Below are 18,905 nucleotides of genomic sequence, written 5' to 3'. Positions count from 1 at the left end.
ACCGATCAAGATCATGTTGAAGATTAATACAGTCTTCTGTATTGTTGATAATTGTATAGAACTTTAGATCATCTGCAAAAAGCAGAGGTGAACTGTGTCGGAAGCAGTGGTGTATATCATTGATGAATATGTTAAATAACAGGGGCCCCAAATGTGAACCCTGAGGTACTCCTGAATGAACCTTAATCTCACTGGAAACAAAATCCCTGATACGCACCATCTGAACTCGGTCAATCAAGTATGTTCTCAGCCACTCAAGAAGTGGACCATTAACACCCATTTGTTTAAGTTTAAATATTAAAATATTATGGTTGACCCGATCAAAGGCCTTGGAGAAATCGGTGTATAGTGCATGTACCCTACAACCCCTCTCCAATGCCTTCCTCAGGAAGTCCACAAATACTAGTGTGTTACATTCGGTTGATCTGTTATTCCGAAATCCAAATTGTTGGTCCACTAGTTGTTTTTCAAGTGAAGCTTTAAGATAGTCACATACAAAACATTCAAATATCTTTGGTATTACACTAATTATACTAATGGGCCTGTAATTATTCACCAATGAATTATCTCCCGCTTTATAAATGGGTGTTAAAAAACTATTTTTCCAACATTCTGGAAATTCACCCGTATTTAAGGATAGATTAAAGATGTGAAAAAGAGGTCTGGATAATATAAAACAACAGTTCTTGAGAAAGCTAGGAGGCAATCCATCAGGACCAGGACCCTTATTCGCATCCAGTTCTGATAATTTTAGATAAATATCAGATATAGTTATGTTGAAACCAGTCAGATTAGTAAGACCAAATGTAGGTGAGTCACTGGGTATGACACATATTTGAGTGGAATATACTGTAGAAAAATATTCTGCAAAAAGATTTACAATATCTGGTCCATGACCGGATTCAACACCACCATACCTCAACACAGCGGGCATAGAGGGCTTTCCTCTCCGTGAATTCACAAACGACCAAAATCCCTTCAAATTATTTCTTATTGATAATTCTGTTAAGTAAATATGATTTCTGTAGCTTTCAGCTTTTAACAATTTACAATTAGCCCTCAGCTGTGAAAAAGTCTGATAATCCAGAACTGATTTAGATAAAAGATATTTTTTATGAGCTTTCTTTTTCTCAACTATCCGGTTCTTTAACTCTAAAGAGAACCAAGGAGGGAATCTACGTTTTGAATACCTTTTAAAAAAGTTTAAAAGTTTCTTTTACATTTGAAAGTTTCTCTAAAACATTTGAACAACTTTGCCATTTTTTTTTAAGGAATCAGGAATGCCATTTTAAGGATCAGTCTGGATAAATATGTATTTATTTCTGAAAAATTATTTGTGACTTAATTTTTTCACGATATTTTTTATGAGCTTTCTTTTTCTCAACTATCCGGTTCTTTAACTCTAAAGAGAACCAAGGAGGGAATCTACGTTTTGAATACCTTTTAAAAAAGTTTAAAAGTTTCTTTTACATTTAAAAGTTTCTCTAAAACATTTGAACAACTTTGCCATTTTTTTTTAAGGAATCAGGAATGCCATTTTAAGGATCAGTCTGGATAAATATGTATTTATTTCTGAAAAATTATTTGTGACTGAATTTTTTCACGGCCAACCTAATAAAATTTTACGTATTTTTTGTTGCAATTAATGTTTAGCTTGAATCACCAATAACTCACAAATTAAAGCAATTAGGTATAGGGAATACTTATAAAATAAAAAAGTACCATAAAATATCATTTCTTTGCAATACTAAAATACAGGTTGTTCCATTTCAAGAAAACTCAGAAAATATTCATTCTGAGTTTCGACCAACCCTGTATACTAAAATTTCAAAATTAGCTATACTAATGATTCTTAACAATAGTAGACTATATTGAAAATCACTTGAACGTAAGCAGAGTTTTTAATGCCAAACTATTACAATTCTACAGGGTGTGAATATTGCTACGAAATTAATAAAAAAACGTAAATATCTTTTAAAATACCCTGTATAATATTACAAAACATCATATTTTAAGAAATAAGATATTGAAGAGAACCCAAAAATGTAAAAATATACAGGGTGTCCCATTAAAAAAAACGAAGTTATAAGCAACTTCCGGTGTAACCGGAAGTTGAAAAGAGATGAAAATATTTTCATTTAATAGATCATCCTTCAAAACCGCTTCAGTCCAATTTTCATGATTCTGTTGCCTTCAGTTCTCAAGATATTTCTAATAGGCCAGTTATCTGCCTCACCCTATATACACATCAACGTTCGGTTCACTTTAGGTTTTGACTTAATTTGTTTGAAAATAAATCGTAACGCATGGGAAAAGTTAGAGCGGACGGACTATAATATGTGGTGGATTTGACAAATATTCAAAATATCTCGATAAAAGCTTATTTTTCGAAAAAGTACTAAGAGGCAAAAAAGTTTTTAAAACATTGTGTTTAACTAATATATTTTTTTCTTAAGATACTACTACCATAAGAATACCATATGCCTATTTTCAATAAAAGATCTCGTAATAGTTTTCGATATATTGGAAAAAAATCGATTTTCATTTTGTAACTTCAAAGGGCTGTAACTTTTTTTATGTGCACATTTGTACTAAGGTAAATTAGGTTCAATCGAATTATTTTTGGTCCCAGAATATGTGATTAAATTTATGACCTGTATTTTTGTTACACCCTGTATATTTTGTGGCTATGGAGATACTAGCCAGTTCAGTCTGAATTACACTGGAATTTTTGCTGATACCCCATTTTATACTAAGGTTCTGTGGTACGAAGGTCTTATGACCAAGTGCCAGAGACTAACGAGTCTCGCCTGAGTTAAGAAGGGAAAGGTTCAGTGTATATCAAAGTATATCCCGCATCTTGAGCCTTCTTTCATTTTCGAGCCATCAGTGTATACACAACACGCATTTGTTAAGTGACTCCCTATGTTGTCTTGTTTCGATTATGGACAAAACACATAAACCTAATACAAAAACACCACTAAGAAGACCTCGAAGAACTGGAATGACAGATGGATATCAACTACACAAGAGCTGGGATGGCAGAATAAACAAGACCATGTCCTACAGGATGAGGAAAGAAAAGACAAATTGAATAAAACTCAGATTTGAACCAAGCCGTGTTTTATATGTTCTTTTACAAGTGTGTTTTTATTTTTATAGTACTTTTATCATAAATAGAATGTTACAGTTATTCATGGTAGCCCATGTACCATTTCATCAAAGATAAAAATGCTAAAGCCAGTATTCATTGCCTTGTATATAGTCAGAAATAGCGGTCCGAGTGTAGAGAATTCAATCAATTGTATGGTTATGTTCTTGGTAGCAATCTGTTAAAGTTAAACCTCAATGTAATATCATTATTTCTCAAAAGTGCCAAGGCAATTAAAATATAAAATAATTCATAAAAACAGCTATTATTTTAAATAACTCATAGCTTTTATAATTGGGGTTTTATGGTATCAAAAATTGAATTACTTCACTTTTTCTAAAAAGATGTAATAAATGACAGACAATTAAATTTTAGGAACAAACTTAAAGAATATTGTGGTAATTTAAATAAAAAATAAAATTAACGAAATAAACTTCAGGATTTTTATTCTTTTCAACGATAACTTACCTGTGTGGTTTTTTCATCTCTGGACAAGTAAATGCACTATCATATCTTGAAGGCATATCATATCTACTATTTTGCACAGTGCTACTAGAATTGCTTAAAGTCTCGATTATTTGTGCAGTCAACGCCTGGTTAAATGTTAGCTCACTTAAGTGTTTGTCGGGCATTGGTGGCACATTAACATTATAATGGGCATTAGTAGGTAATTTGAGTCCTTTCATTTTATTATGTGGTGGTTTTCCTTTCTGTGCTTGAACTGCATGTTTGCCAATGTAATTTGGTTTATTAGATAATTTATGTGACTTCTGAGGAGGAATAGTTCTTAAACCAGATCCAGTCCTGGTAACTTGACCTGGAATATTTTTATTTTGGGGTGATATTGTTTTTATACTATGTTGATGTGGTTTCTGTAAGTAATTATTTACAGGAGGAAGTGTTTTAATTTGATTCTTATGGGTAGGATAGTTCATCCTAGTTGGAGATTTATCATGTACCATCTTCATTGAAGAACTAACATTAGGTTTTACAAAATTACTTGCAGAAGGCTTGTTTAGGTACTTTGTAGTTGCGCCATTTGGACCCATAACTGTTTGTCTTGGAATATAGCGCTGTTGGTTAGATTTGTTCATCAAAACATTGCTGTTTGTTTGTGAAGTTCCCGGAACTACCACATTGCTTACAATTTTGACTTTGTTTCTTTGTCCATTTAATGTTTTCGTCTGAGAATTTGTCATCATCTGTAAAAAATATTCAAAATTTAGAATTTTATTAACTAAATTCTTAACAAGCCCCAAAATCATTGATACAGTAATATGGAAAGTAACAATTATATCAAATTACAAATATTAAGTAATCTTTCATTACAATAAAAGGCTATATATGAGGGCTATCAGAGCAACAGTGGCCTAAACCCAAAAATGAAGTTTTGAGATAAATGTAATATTTGCATACCTACATATTTGCAGGCAACAGGCATAAAGAAACAAGAAATTATGTAGCAACATGTAGCCAAATGTAGAGATAGGTTGAGTATGTGCTCCTGTTGATCCGAAAATCTGTTGTTGCTTTTGTTAATATCGATAGCTTAGTGTGAAAACCTCGTATCTCATTTCACAGAAAATTTTACAGGAGAGACTTTAAACTTAATTTCTACATACTATAACTTAAAACAAAAAAAACTATGTTAACATATTTTTTATTCTGAGTATGTTTAGATCATTACACATACATTTTTCATATATTTTGGGTTAGAGTATGCAGAAATTCAGTAGTAAGTCACTCATGTAAAATTTTCTGTACAATGAGATACAAGGTTTTCACACTAAGCCATCAATATATTAATCTAAAAATGCCCAATTTGTGGCTTAGGCCACTATTGCTCTGAGGGCCTCATATACATATACTTACTACATCATAAAAATAAAAAGTAAAGAGTATTAAGTTTTAACAGTAATAATTTAACCTACAAATTTTTGCTGAAGATATTCAGATTATTTTATATTTTTTTGACAGATGTACACTATTTGTGTTTTTGACCATTCAGAATCTGTGAAGTGAATAGTGTCATTTTAAAAATAAGTTAAAATGCTTTAAAAAATAAGTGTAAAAAAGGTAGAAATAAAAAAAAATGGTAACATACAGAAAAATGTGAATGAAATTATATATCGAAATGTATATATTATTATTATGTGGAATATATACTTACATTTGTTTGGGGAAAATTATTTGTTGTCAGTATTTTATGGCTCTGTGGAATATCCACAACAGTTGAATCTGGGCATGTATTTTTAACAAAAACATTGTGTGCTCTATTTTCAATAATTGTCGAGACAGGTGTATTGCTTGGGGTCCCTGTAGTGGCTGCTTCTGATAAATTTTTCTCCACATTTTGTGGTGTTGTTATTGCCTTAACAACCGTCACAGGTGCGTTAAGAAGTGTGATAGTAGGTGGTTTTCCAACAGCATTAGTGACATTCAAAGGTGCTGAATTTACTAACGTGAACTGAGGGGTACTCGATACTCCAGAAGTAACACATAAAGTCTTCACCACTGTCAAAGGTCCTGATGGATTCAAAACTGTTATCACTGGAGGATTAACAACCTTCTGGAGAACAGAACTTGTGCTAGCTGCTGCATTAGCTACAACCAGCTTTGCGATGCTCTTTGTTGGAAGAGGGGGCTGCTCACTTTTATCACTACTTGTTGGAATTGTATTGGATACAATTGGCTGCACTACGGTTGTACCCACTGTGGGTTGACTCATAACACTAGTAATTGGAACATTTTCTTCTAATGAAGTCTCTGAAGATGTACTCACCACATTGGTGAGTACATTCGATGATTCAAAACAAACACTCATCGTTCCAGAAGCACTAGTAGTTGAGTCATTTTTCTTCTCTTCAACGTTTATCTGATTTAATGTGTAATGAGTGGCATCCCCACCACCACCCTTTGAAATTGAATTTGTGGTATCCAGGTCACTACAGTTTCCTAGAACAAAAGAATATCACAATTAATCAAGTATTTCTTTTTTAAACATTTTTATTTTATAATAACCAGGTCTGAATGCATAAGAAATGCATACTTAATTTACAGTAATTTTGATTTACATGGTGTTAATTGTACTTGAGTATGATGACTGTATGTATTATCGCCCCTAAGATTTCTCATCTATCTGTGTTCATAGATTTGATAATATGGCCAATTTGTTTTTAGTCTTCTAAAGTTGGTCAGTCTCTTTCCATTTTTTAATTTAAATCACTATACTAAAATCTGTCAACATATGGAGCTGAGACCCTAACATTGACGGTCAGCAGAGAATCTACCCAGAGGACCATGGAGAGAGTCGTGCTAGAAATCACGAGGTGAGACAGGATACCAAATAATACCATCAAACAAAGAATAAAAATCAAATAGTCTTTTTCGCTCATCCTTAAGTATTATTATCCTTTGAAAAAAGACTCTCAATGAATAGATGCAGCATAACAAGAAACCATATGATTTATATGATAAGGACTTTTCAATTTACATTAAAGAAATGTTTAGCACCCAACATTTATTTAGCAGATTCTTTTAGCCAGGTCAGAGTTGAATGTAATTTTAAACTCACTTAAATATATCAACACATTTGGTGCCCATGACTCACGAGTAGTGTCACAAAGGTTTTATCAAAGGTGCTGATGACACATAAGTGGCGTCAGTAGTACTGTGTTACTAAATGAACAAGTGGCGCTTGTTCAAGATGGGCACCGAACGTTTTAATTTATTCTACACTTTATAAAATTTCATTTGAACAAATATTTGATATTACAGTCGAACCAGCTTATTGGAATAGACTTGGTGCCAAGCAAAAGTATTCCTATAACCAGGCTATTCTAATAACCGATCATTGGTTGCTAGTAGAAACATTTCGGGACCTCAAATTTCTATTCCTTAAACCGGGATATTCCTATAACAGGTATTTTAATAAGGGGGTTCGACTGTATTAACTTTTTTCCTTCAGATTCATATTATGTGCATACTGATTTAATGAATGCAATAACTTTTAACATATAATGACTCAGTATGTAATAGTTTGGAAGGTATCAAAGATATTACAATTTTCTTGTTTTGATTGTACTGTAAAATTTAATTTCTTTATTCATCCTTCTCGGAATCCCTTTGTAACATGTTCTGTCCACAATATTTTCAGAATTCTTCTATATTTTCACAACAGGAATGATTCCAAGTTTTCATTCATGTAGCATTGAAGGTCTAAGCTTTCATAAAGATTAACCTGACCTGACCCTAATTTTATTAAACAAGAAGTTACAACTTTATGCAAAAGGACATTAAATATAAAAACATTTAAGTGAAGATTTACAAATTAGTGAATTTGATAATTTTTTCATAAAATTGATTTTTATTCCTAGATAACTATTGTTTTAATAAAACAATTGTTATGGAAAACAGCTAACAATTTGAGTTGAGTTGAGTAATGATTTGAGTTGAACGACCTTTTAATAGGTAAAACATAAAATATTACTAAATCAGTTTAACTTTTATGATATTACCCCTAATAAAAATATGTTATTTAATTTGCTAAAATCCAACATTTAATTTATTATATAAAAAAAATTTTAAATTTACTATTAGTATAAGTAAATTATATCTCTGGTTATTACACTGTATATATGATTTTTTAAATTATTATATTTTTTATATTAATTTTAATAAAAAATAGTCAAATACTGTCCTGGATATTCCCCTTAGTGCATCATTATACATTCTCAACTCAATTTCATGGAATATTTCAAAACAAGACAGCTTCATATATAAATAGACTGTGTCATCTTTAATCCAAACTATTTTTAGTTTATTAAAAAAGCACAGTGTCTGAAAGTATAAACAAGGAATGTTTGATATGGAACACTTCAGAATTTGATAATGTTTAACAGATAACAGAAAAACAGTAATTTTTGCAAGTAAACAGTTAATGTATTTAATTTATGGTAATTTTTTTGCTTAAAATAATTACTCAATTGTATTACATCATCTAGAGATAACTTATGTTTTATAATGGATTATATTTTAAACTGGATATAAAGAAATTAATTTTAATTGAGAAGGTGCTTTATATTATACAACACTTTAATGTTACAATATTTCTATGTATTTTACGTTTGATTATTTATTGAGTATATCATACACATGACATATGACTTGATTTGCCTAAAGAGTATGATCATAAATATTTATGATTTATGGTGAGACACTTATGGATAGAGTAAATTACCTAAAATCTTCTAAAAATACTAACAATGAAGTAAACACAGGAAAAGAACTTTTAGAACAAATAAAGTACTGAATCTCATGAAAATGTAGACATAATATGGAAAAAAAATAAGCAAAAACTATAACTTATCAGAAAAGTGGTATGTAGGGTGATTGTTATTATTCTATGTGTCTTTTTGTGTCTGTTGATAATTCTTGCCTTCTGTCAAGTTTGATCTCAATGCAGAAGTAGGGAATCTATGTAAATCTTCTACCAACTTAAGGTACTAGTACACTTTAGAAGACCAAAAATAATCATTTTTTCAAGATTTTTTTTGTCAGAACCTTTATTAAAAATGAACATAAAACTTTTTACATATTAATGTCTTAAAGAATACTAAAAATATATCTTTTTTTTATTTATTCATGTACTTACACTAATATTGTAGAGAGCGTCAAAATCGAAGCCTCGAAAAAAGTAGTTCCGATGGCAGACAGTTAATCTCAGGATTAGGATCTCTGAAATAAAAAAGTCATACGGCATTTAAAAAAGGAAGGTTTCTTACATGACAATTTACCACCGTTAGTGAAAAATTCCGCAAAAAAAAAAAGATTTTACGGAAATTTGAAAAATTTTTGTGAAAAAATTGCCTGTTTTTCTTCAGTTTTTCATGGTTAAAAAATATTTATCTTTTATTTTTTGGTCAAATTGTGGTAAATTGTCACGTAATAAGCCTTCCTTTTTCAAATGCAGTACGATTTTTTGTTTGATAGCCCAATCCTGAGATTAACTGTCCGCCATCATTTTTCGAGGCCTCAACTTTTACGCCCTCTACAATATTAGTGTATGTGCAAAATGAAAAAGATATTTTTTTGTATTCTCTAAGAGTTAGATATTAATATGTAAAAAGTTTTGTTAATTTTTAATAAAGGTTCTGAGAAAAAAATTCTTGAAAAAAATGATTATTTTTGGACTTCTAAAATGTACTAGTAACTTAAGCAGATGCTTCTGTTCATAAATTCATTATATTCTTAAATTGAGGTAAGTTGATTTCTTTATATTTAATGGTTCACCAATATTAGTGTCTTTTTGATAATTTCTTATTTATTTTTTTTTATTCTCTTTATTTTTTTTACATAGCCTAACCTCCAATCCACATTTTATTTACAAGTTTTAAATACTTATATGCAAGTAAAATATTTATTTAAATCATTTTAACTAATAATTGTATTCATTTAATCCTTGCCAATTTGCTATTTGCAGATTGCAAATAAGTTCAACAGTATAGCAGAAACCAAGCAAAACTTGCTTGAAACTACAACAGGTTCAATCTCCGGCATTTCCACCAACTTACAACTCAGCTACAATACCTCCAACCAACATCAGAAGCCGTCACTCGGTATAAATCAGTATGGTATCAGAAGCATGTTGTAAAATGAAAAACAAAGTTACATATTCATAGTTTTTCCCCCTTGCATCCAATCTTCTGACATTTATTTAAGGTTATTCTCATCCTTATTTTCGCTTGGCCATTCACAGGTTGATAGTCCTCTTTCTAAGCTAACAGATTGCGCAAGAAGCTCAAAATGACCAAAAAATTGACATTCATCATTTTTCCCTTCGACCCTTCATTTCTATTACAGCTTGCTGCCAAAAAATCTTTACAAAGTTAATAAAATGCACAAATCATAAGAATTATTATTTTAATTTTATAAATTAAAACAAATTAAACTTTGTCATATCAATTCACTATTTTAGTTGGGAATAAGTCAATTTTGTGGTTTATCCCAAGTAAAAGAGTAAATTGATATGACAAGTTATTAATTTGTAAAATTAAAATAACAATTCTTCTGATTTATGCATTTTATTTACTTTGTAAAGATTTTTTTCCCTGTGTGGCTTAACAATACCATACTTAATATTTCTTTCTCAGAAGTGTTGGCACACAATAATAGGCCTGTTCGCGCTGTATACCCTGAACGTATCCTGAACTTACCCAGAGGGAGATCGCATGCGCATTATGTTTTCAGAGGGAAATATTTGACTTTATTAAACGTCCAATTTTGTAATGCACAGGTGTTCTCCCTCTGGGTACGTTCGGGGTATACAGCGTGAATAGGCCTATAGAAAAGCAAGTTGACTTTCTTAAATTAAGATGCATGAATTTTTTATTTAATAATAATTAGGCTGAATCGTTTTACAAATAATTAGGTTAAATGTAAATTTTTGTTGTAAATAGTTAAGATGGCATTTTTTTTTATAAATTATTAGTCCTCTTTCACTGTACAGCTGGTTCCTAAAAAAAAACTGATACAACTCTTAGTAAGATATCAACATCATATATTAAAAGGATTCTCTTCTAATCTCTCAAAAAGCATACGATCTTCATGAGCGGTAGATATTTTTGGTCTTCCAGAACCTTGCTTTCTTTCGAGAGTATCTTGTTCTCTCCATCTTTTATTAATCTTAAAAACTGTTGTTCTGCTTACTTTAAAATGGTTCGCTACAGCAGATAGTGACCAATATGTGGAGCCATTTTTTGAGGTTGAACAAAATAAGTTATCTGACAAATTTTAATATTTGGCAGTGACAGTGACAGCATGTAAATAATAAGTATTTGTCATTCAAAATACACTGCTCAATTTTCTACAAAATACGCTTTAAGAGTCGTATCAGTTTTTTTTTGAACCAGCTGTACATTTATTTTCCTCCAAATGATTATTACTTGTGTATAAATATTATTTTACAAGAGTTTTCTTACATTTCATTATATTCCGCAAATCCTTCAGGAATTTTCAGATTGTGATTAGTAGACTGCATACTAGAGTGGCACCAAGCAATAAGTATAATCGATTCGTTAATCTGAGACACAACTGTCTACAGAGTCTACACTACAATCACAATAAAGATGCACTAGAAATAAACAAGCATGAGGAGCACTTCTAAATCATGATTTGGGAGTGCTCCTCGAACATTTAACGTGTCTTGGTTTGTTTATTTCTATATAGTGCATTTTTATTGTGATTGTAGTGTAGACAGTTGTGTCTCACATTAGCGAATTGGCTATATCAATTTCAAATTTTTGTAAAGATTTTTGTAAAAATTTTTGTTCATAAGATCTGCTTTGTTGATATTAAAATTTCATTTAATTTTTTTTTTAATGTATTATAAATATTACTTAATTTCATGTTTTATTTGTCCCTTCCAAGTCTCATTTTTCACTTTTAAAATTAAGATAAGATGTACCTACACCTGAGAGACAGGTAGATGAAGCCAAAATAATTGGCTCAAGTTAGTTGGAGGTTTATTGTTACAAATTTTATTTATTCAAATCTTTTAAATCAATGTACAGCTGGTTCCTAAAAAAACTGATATGACTCTTAAAGCGTATGTTGTACAAAATTGAGCAGTGTATTTTGAAGGATAAAATTTGTTATTTACATACTGTCACTGCCAAATCTTAAAATTTGTCAGATAACTTATTCTATTGAACCTCAAAAAATGGCTCCACATGCTAGCAAAAGACCTAAAAGAAAGAATTGTAACGAAATTAGAAGATGTTTGGTCACTATCTGCCATAGCGAACCATTTTAACGTAAGCAGAACAACAGTTTTAAAACAATTCTTACTTTAATATATTGTTCAGTTGTCGTTTGTTTTATTTCTTAATGATATTAAAAATAATAACAACAACCCTATTTTATGTAAAAACTATCATTTATATACTCTTTATAAAATGCAGGAATTCAAAATAATGTCAAAATTTAGACATTAATAATTATTAAAATTTATTAATTAACATGTAATCAGCTGTTTGTTGTTTGTTTATTTTATTATTTGTCTGTCATAATAAATATAATATACTGTCAGACCAGTCAAAATTTGATTGGCTGGTATTTAATACACTGCTCAAAATGATCAAATCTTACTAAGAGTCGTATCAGTTTTTTTTAGGAACTAGCTGTACATCTCCCAGAACCAACCATGGTCGATGACAAACACTGTCGTCAGTTGTACACCCATCTAAATTTACACAGACATGATTCCTCTCACCGGCCATAGTTCAATCTGGGAGCTGTATACAATATTTTTTGAAACAGAAGGATAGAACTTTTTAGAATATACACCTAAACAGAGAACAACTGGTGTACAAATATGAAAACTGCAACCTCTATCAAATTCCCATATTCCTCACACATATTTATTTATTTAATAACTTTTTCTTTCCTTTTTTTGGTTTTGTAATTATCCCATAATTGTACATTACTATGTAGGAGTAATGTATGTGTATTTTTTTAACATGAAAAAACTGATAAACACATTTCATGGCTAACCCTTAATTTTATTCCTATTTGAACAGAAAATATTTGTAACAATTTCCTTCCTTTTATTATGATAATTAGGTGAAGTCTCATTATTATTCAAAAAACATCATTTATAGTGTCATGGAAATATAAAACATACTTTTTCAATCAATATATTACTTTTTAATTGTGATTGTGTTGGTGTTAAATGTTTTGTGACTGAAGCTACATATTTACAAATGCATTAATTATGCTTGTTAGGCATTTATGAAAATTAAGTTCTATATATAGACTGTTAGCTGAACTGTAAAATGGTAATTGACAATAATTGTATATTCAATCCACTAAATGAATTGTGATTCTAAAGCTTACACTGACAATCCAGTAACTCTTTAAAAAGCAGAGTTGCCAGTTTTCAACTGAGAATAATATGGTAATATAAAATATTAATATTCATAATTTGAAAAAAAGACATTTATTGATGATAAATGAAAGCAAATAAACACAGATCAAATGAAAATAGATGGAAAAATTTTTAAAAAGGGTAATTCTAGCTGCCAGTGACAGTGTCTTACTTGTTTGTGTAACTCAGTGTCTATTAACACATTCACGGACACAGCTGTATATGAAGTCACTTACTCCATAAGAAGATGTGGCTACATATCAGGTATGTCTGTGAATGAGTTAAGCATTAATAAGCGTTCAAAAGTAGCATTAACTTATACTGTAAAGAGTATGCTGAATAACAGTCTAATTGCTACAATTAATTAAATGTTCTGATACCATTAAGGGCATGGGTGCAAATATTTTACGGCTATCCCTACTTTTTCTGTCTTTACACAGCAAATTACCTGTAGTAAAATTCTCACTGGTATGGATATGTAAACATTACTTGACAAATGTTATCATTAACTTTAAAGAGATGGCTTCTGAATGTTCTCAGATAACTGTGACTTGTAAAATTGCGTCATTAATTCAGTTAATTAATATGATCATTTTTTTCACTAACTACGTATTCAGTGATTGTAATAATTTATATACTGTACAACAAAAACTAATACTCAATCGAGAAAAGAGGAAAAGAGATAAAGTCATTTTTTAATAATATATTGTTACTACAGGACTCTTACAATCTTGAACATCTTTAACAACAAAATACTTGGATCACAGAATATATCCTGCTGTATTCTCTGCTTGGATCTTCCATAAATAATAAACAATAAATAACTTTTTATTGAGTTCACGTCTTAAATCAATTATTTATCAAATACACTATCAATATTATTTAATCAACAACTCAAAATACTCCCGATGCCATGTCAAATATTTAAAATTGTCACTGTCTTGTCACCATATTCTAGACGACTCAGTACGTTGTATGACAAAGATAGTGAATGTTCAATTTGGAAAATATCCCCACAGACATGGTGTCTATTATTTTTAAATCTTGAAAAAACTAATAAATATTTTTAAAAAATTTAAATGCAGAATGAAAGACTAAATTATTATCGAGGGCCGAAAGTCCCTTAGAATTTAGAATAAATAAAAAGTATCTTTTGAATGAAATATTTGAAATTAAAAATCACACTACATTTTCTCTTAGTTTTTCACCCCTGTAACTTATTAAAATAAACATTACAGAAGTTTTCAGGGACTTTCGGCCCTCGGTCAGAACATAATCTTTCATTCTGCGTTTAATTTTTTTCAAAAATACTTATTAGTTTTCTCAGAAATCGAAAAAAAAAAAGGAATCCCATTTAAACAGCATTGGAGCCGAAACTACATACCCATCTCCTTAACGTTATAGACAAAACGTTTCATTAAAAATACTGCAATTTAACTCTTCAAATTTTTGAAGAGAATTCAAAACCACAATTATTAAATTCTTCTTCTTCTTCTTTTTATATAGACAGGACTCTGTTTTTTCAATGTGCCTCCAGTAAATTGTTGTTCCATCATTTTTATGGCCTTCTTATTGGGAAACTGCCCTTTCCTATCCTGACTAATTTGTTGTGATTCAGCTTATGTGGTCATTCCATTCTACTCTTGTTTCTTACCCAGTGATTAAGGTTCTCCACCTTGCATCTCCATCGCATATCTAGCTCTGTACCATAGAGTCTTATGCTTTTTCTCATGAGCATTTTTCAGTGCGTCACAGTTTTTCGATTTCTTTCTAATGCATTAAATTGTATATGATAGAAAAAAGGCATGTCAGTGATTACTTTGGTAATTATTCTAGTTCGGTGATTATTCTAGTTGTCGATAGATGGCGCTATAATAGAAAAAAATTTATTTGCTAATTATATAATATATCTACTATCTAGGAATATAATCTGTATAATTTATAAGACTATACAAATCAAAGAAAATACCATTTTATAAATGCAATAAAGACAATTGATTTGTTCTTATGCCCAATTGCAAATAAAATTTGACAACTGTCAGATTTAACTAAAATGTCATGTTAGATGTTATAAATGTATATTATCACGGACTTACCTTTTTTTCTATCATTTGTGACGCACTGAAAAATCCTCATGAAAAGAACCATACCATCAATTTTTCGAAGGGTTTTCGTCTCCACTGTTTTGAGCAATCTTTTTGTCCTCTCTGTGTCAGGTCATATTTCTGCTGCATAAATATGTCATTATTGGTCTGATGACTGCTTTGTAAAATCTGCTTTCATGTCTTTTCTGATATTTTTATTTCTCCATATTGTGTCATTCAGGCAACCTGTGGCTCTGTTTGCTCTATTCACTTAACCTTCCACTTTTACTTCGAGCTTTCTATAGCTAGATAGTATGCTGTTATAACCACGCTTTTGTCTTTTTTTGGTGAAATTAACATGTTAAATTTTCTAGTGGTTATATTAAACTGGTGCAGCATACAATGTAAATCATCTTCACTTTGAGAAATTAGTATTCCAGCATCTGCATAGCAGATAATTTTGTTTTTATTCCATAAAAAAATTGGTGAGATCTATTAAATCTTAACATTGACCTGTTAAAAATTATAAGCAACTCTGCAGTAATAAAATAGTTACAAAATACTCAAGTACTTTCTAGACGATTTGTGCCTGATAACAAGGTGTTTAAACTATTGAATATTAACATATACAGTGGAACCTCAATTATCCGTCAGGGCACCGGACCAAGGGTATGACGGATAATCGAAAAGACAGTTAACAGAACATTAAATAAATTAAAAATTGATAATACAACTCTCAAATTTTATTTGTATGTTTTGTTTGATAATACAAGGGGAATTTGTTAATGTGTTAATATTGTCGAATTTGGTTTAAAATATTCTGAAATCTTTGTTTGTTTTACTGATGCTTCACATTTTACAAGGGCTGAATTTCTTAATCGGCGTAAGATCATGCAATCTACTTTATTGGATTCTTCTTGTCGAGAATACCACTCTTTGAATGGTTGCATGTGCGATGCACCTTCTCTAGCTTCTTTAGGCAAATCTTTGTCAGTTGCAAAATCATCATCAACATCGCTACCGTCAAATTCCAAGTTTGTGTCAGCTTCTGTTTTGCCATTTCAACGATTTCATCATCTGTCAGCAACCCATAGCAACTTGCGTCCTCATCACAAATTAACCATTCCTGAAAGTCATCTTTAGGCAACGAAAACAAAACAGTTGATTCAGCCCTAACTTCATTTGTTATGGCATTGTACATTTCAGTGAATTTCGTCTGGCTTATCGCTATGCTAAAAAAATGAATTGATGACTCAAATTTTTTATGTACTCAGTTCAACTTATGTATGGACCCTGACAGTTAACAGAGGTGATGGTTAACGGAGAGACGGATAATCGAGGTTCCACTGTAATAAGTATTGAACATAGATACTTTTTATATTTTTTACATTGTAAAATCAAGCAACTAAACAAATAAGAAATATAAGGGGGAGTTGGGCAAAATTAAAAGACATATTATGAGTTATACTTCTTTATCTATTAACACAGATATTAAACAGTATGTAATGGATACAAGACAAGAGAAACTTTATTGAACCAATGATTTTGTAAATCTACTTCCTTTGGATTAAAAAGTCTAACATCTTCCATGTATTTGTAGACAGGAACATTATAAAATAAATTTATATTTTCTGTTTGAACAAGAAGCTGCTGTCAAAAGATATGTAACATTCAATTCAGCCATATTGACAACTAAATACATTGTTGTTTCGTTTCATTACATTCTCCACCAAACATAAAGGAGTGATGGATAAACATCACAATACTTGGATAGAAATAAGTGATGACCAGAAGAATGAAGAGCTATATGCGCCATTTAGAATTTTATGCCTGATAATGATAAAATTAGTGCTGACCACCATCTCTGTATATAAAACAAAATGCAAGCAAAAGCAATGCAAGCTCCATCCACCAAATGGTTTCAGAAGCGACGGCGTCAATTTCCGAGGTCGCGCATGCGCCGTTTCTACGTCTACTATGTGCTTGTGGGGCCCGAAAAAGGAGAATACAAAATATAGAATATTTTCAAACCATTGCATATATCTTTTAGTGAAGTTTTCTGAAATGTTAACTTGTCTATATTGATTACTTTTGAGTAGGCGCGATGCACTAAATTTTTAGAATTTGTTATATGGGAATCTAGGGGTCAATAATAGTTCAAATCCTAATTAATTCTATGCAAATAGACAGGTACTGCGCAAAGAAAAACAAATTACATAACTTACAACTAATTGACAGATTTTAATAAAAAAACATTGCTAGTTGTTTGGGTTTATGCTTAAAAACATTTAGAAAACTTTGGGATATAAAACCTTTAAGCAAACAAAAAAACTTCAAACAGATACCCAAAACAGGTATAGCTTGTATCAAAAATGACATAAAGGAGATACAACTAACATTCAAAGTACGAGAAAGTATATGAATATTTTCTTTATACATCTTTCAATAAATAATAAAATAGAATTTCACAAATTAGAATAAAACACCGTAAATATTTATATTTGTGTTATAGATGTTGGTAAGATTATGAGAACTGGGATGAGAACTCATTATAGCAGTGTCCATATTTATACAGCGGATTTGTCAAAATAAAGATTGAATGTTTCTATAAAACGAAGATTTTTTGAACTTTAATTTGATGATAGAATACTATTCAGAATTACGGGAAACTTGTGAAGGTTTTGGCAATAGATTTAGGAAAGATTCATTTGGACATCACTGAAAATAAATAGAACATTTTGGAAGTATCCTCGAACCCGGTATAAAATAGCAAATTACGTTACAACTATAACATATTCATATACAACTTTAAAATAAACACTCATTATCACATTATTATCGAATAAAGCATAAATACTCACCTGAAAATGCTTAAAATGAAATGTAAGTATTCGAAGAAGGATGTAAACAGTAACATTTTTTACCAAAACCAACACTGCGAAGCTTTTAAAGAACTTTCTAATAACTTTAACACATTTTACCGTTTATATTCACCAATCTAGCAATAACTTGCTATAATATTACCGCATATTTAGGACAAATTCTATAACACTTTTTAAAAGAGACATCTAAACTAAATATGGCAGCCATATTCTGTACAAAACAAAGGAAATCTAGCTAGGAAACCTTCTTGGATGTTCGGAGATCGTATCCGTTTTCCGGTTTGAAGCTTTTAATTCCTCTTCCAGAGGTCGCTTAATGAGGAATATTGACATTTGGGAAGTAGCTAACTTTGTCATAATATATAAATTAAACAAGGATATACGATAAAAATAGAAGTGGATGGAAAACGCAATACAATTTTGTTCCATGCGCAAACACTAGATCATTTTATTTTAAAATTATTTTAGGTTATGTGCTGCATTTGAAGATTTTATTTGAATTTCTTATTTATTATCATTTTATTGTTATAAAAATGAAAGGATTGAAAATATTAATTAACAAAAGGTCTTAAAGTAGATATAATTATGTACATTTTTAATCGCGTGCACTGAAAGGTGAATATTCCAGACATCAATCAATTTCAGACATTTTCTCCCATCAAAAGCCAATTGAAGAAATTCAATCCCAATATATTTGTTATAGGAATATATTTTCATCAATATTGGACATTTTAGGTTAATATAAATGTCTCTTTTAGTTTTTATTAACTTTCATTTTTGTTGGAAAATCTAATTGATCCAACTCTGCCATAATTTTTCACAGATCAGTATTGTATTATTATTTATTGTTCATGTTCTAAAAA

At 30.4% G+C, this 18,905-nt stretch overlaps 1 protein-coding gene across 5 annotated transcripts in view; it reads right to left on the bottom strand.

The window, feature by feature from the left end:
- Window positions 1–18,276, bottom strand: part of LOC126884600 (uncharacterized) — a 68,925-nt gene extending 50,649 nt beyond the window's left edge. For all 5 annotated transcript variants that reach the window (XR_007698112.1, XM_050650596.1, XM_050650598.1 and 2 more), the window contains exons 1-3: window positions 18,022–18,276; window positions 5,322–6,106; window positions 3,620–4,353 (exon numbers count right to left, since the gene is read on the bottom strand). Coding sequence is in view for 4 of the 5 variants with exons in the window: in XM_050650596.1 (XP_050506553.1) it covers window positions 3,620–4,353; window positions 5,322–5,975 (1,388 nt within the window). In the remaining variant the exon portion in view is untranslated. The remainder of the gene's footprint in view (window positions 1–3,619; window positions 4,354–5,321; window positions 6,107–18,021) is intronic.
- Window positions 18,277–18,905: the final 629 nt, after the last annotated feature.

The sequence above is a fragment of the Diabrotica virgifera genome, chromosome 5, assembly GCF_917563875.1.
Source record: "Diabrotica virgifera virgifera chromosome 5, PGI_DIABVI_V3a".
Taxonomy (NCBI): Eukaryota; Metazoa; Arthropoda; class Insecta; order Coleoptera; family Chrysomelidae; genus Diabrotica; species Diabrotica virgifera.
This window is presented reverse-complemented; position numbering and strand designations above follow the sequence as displayed.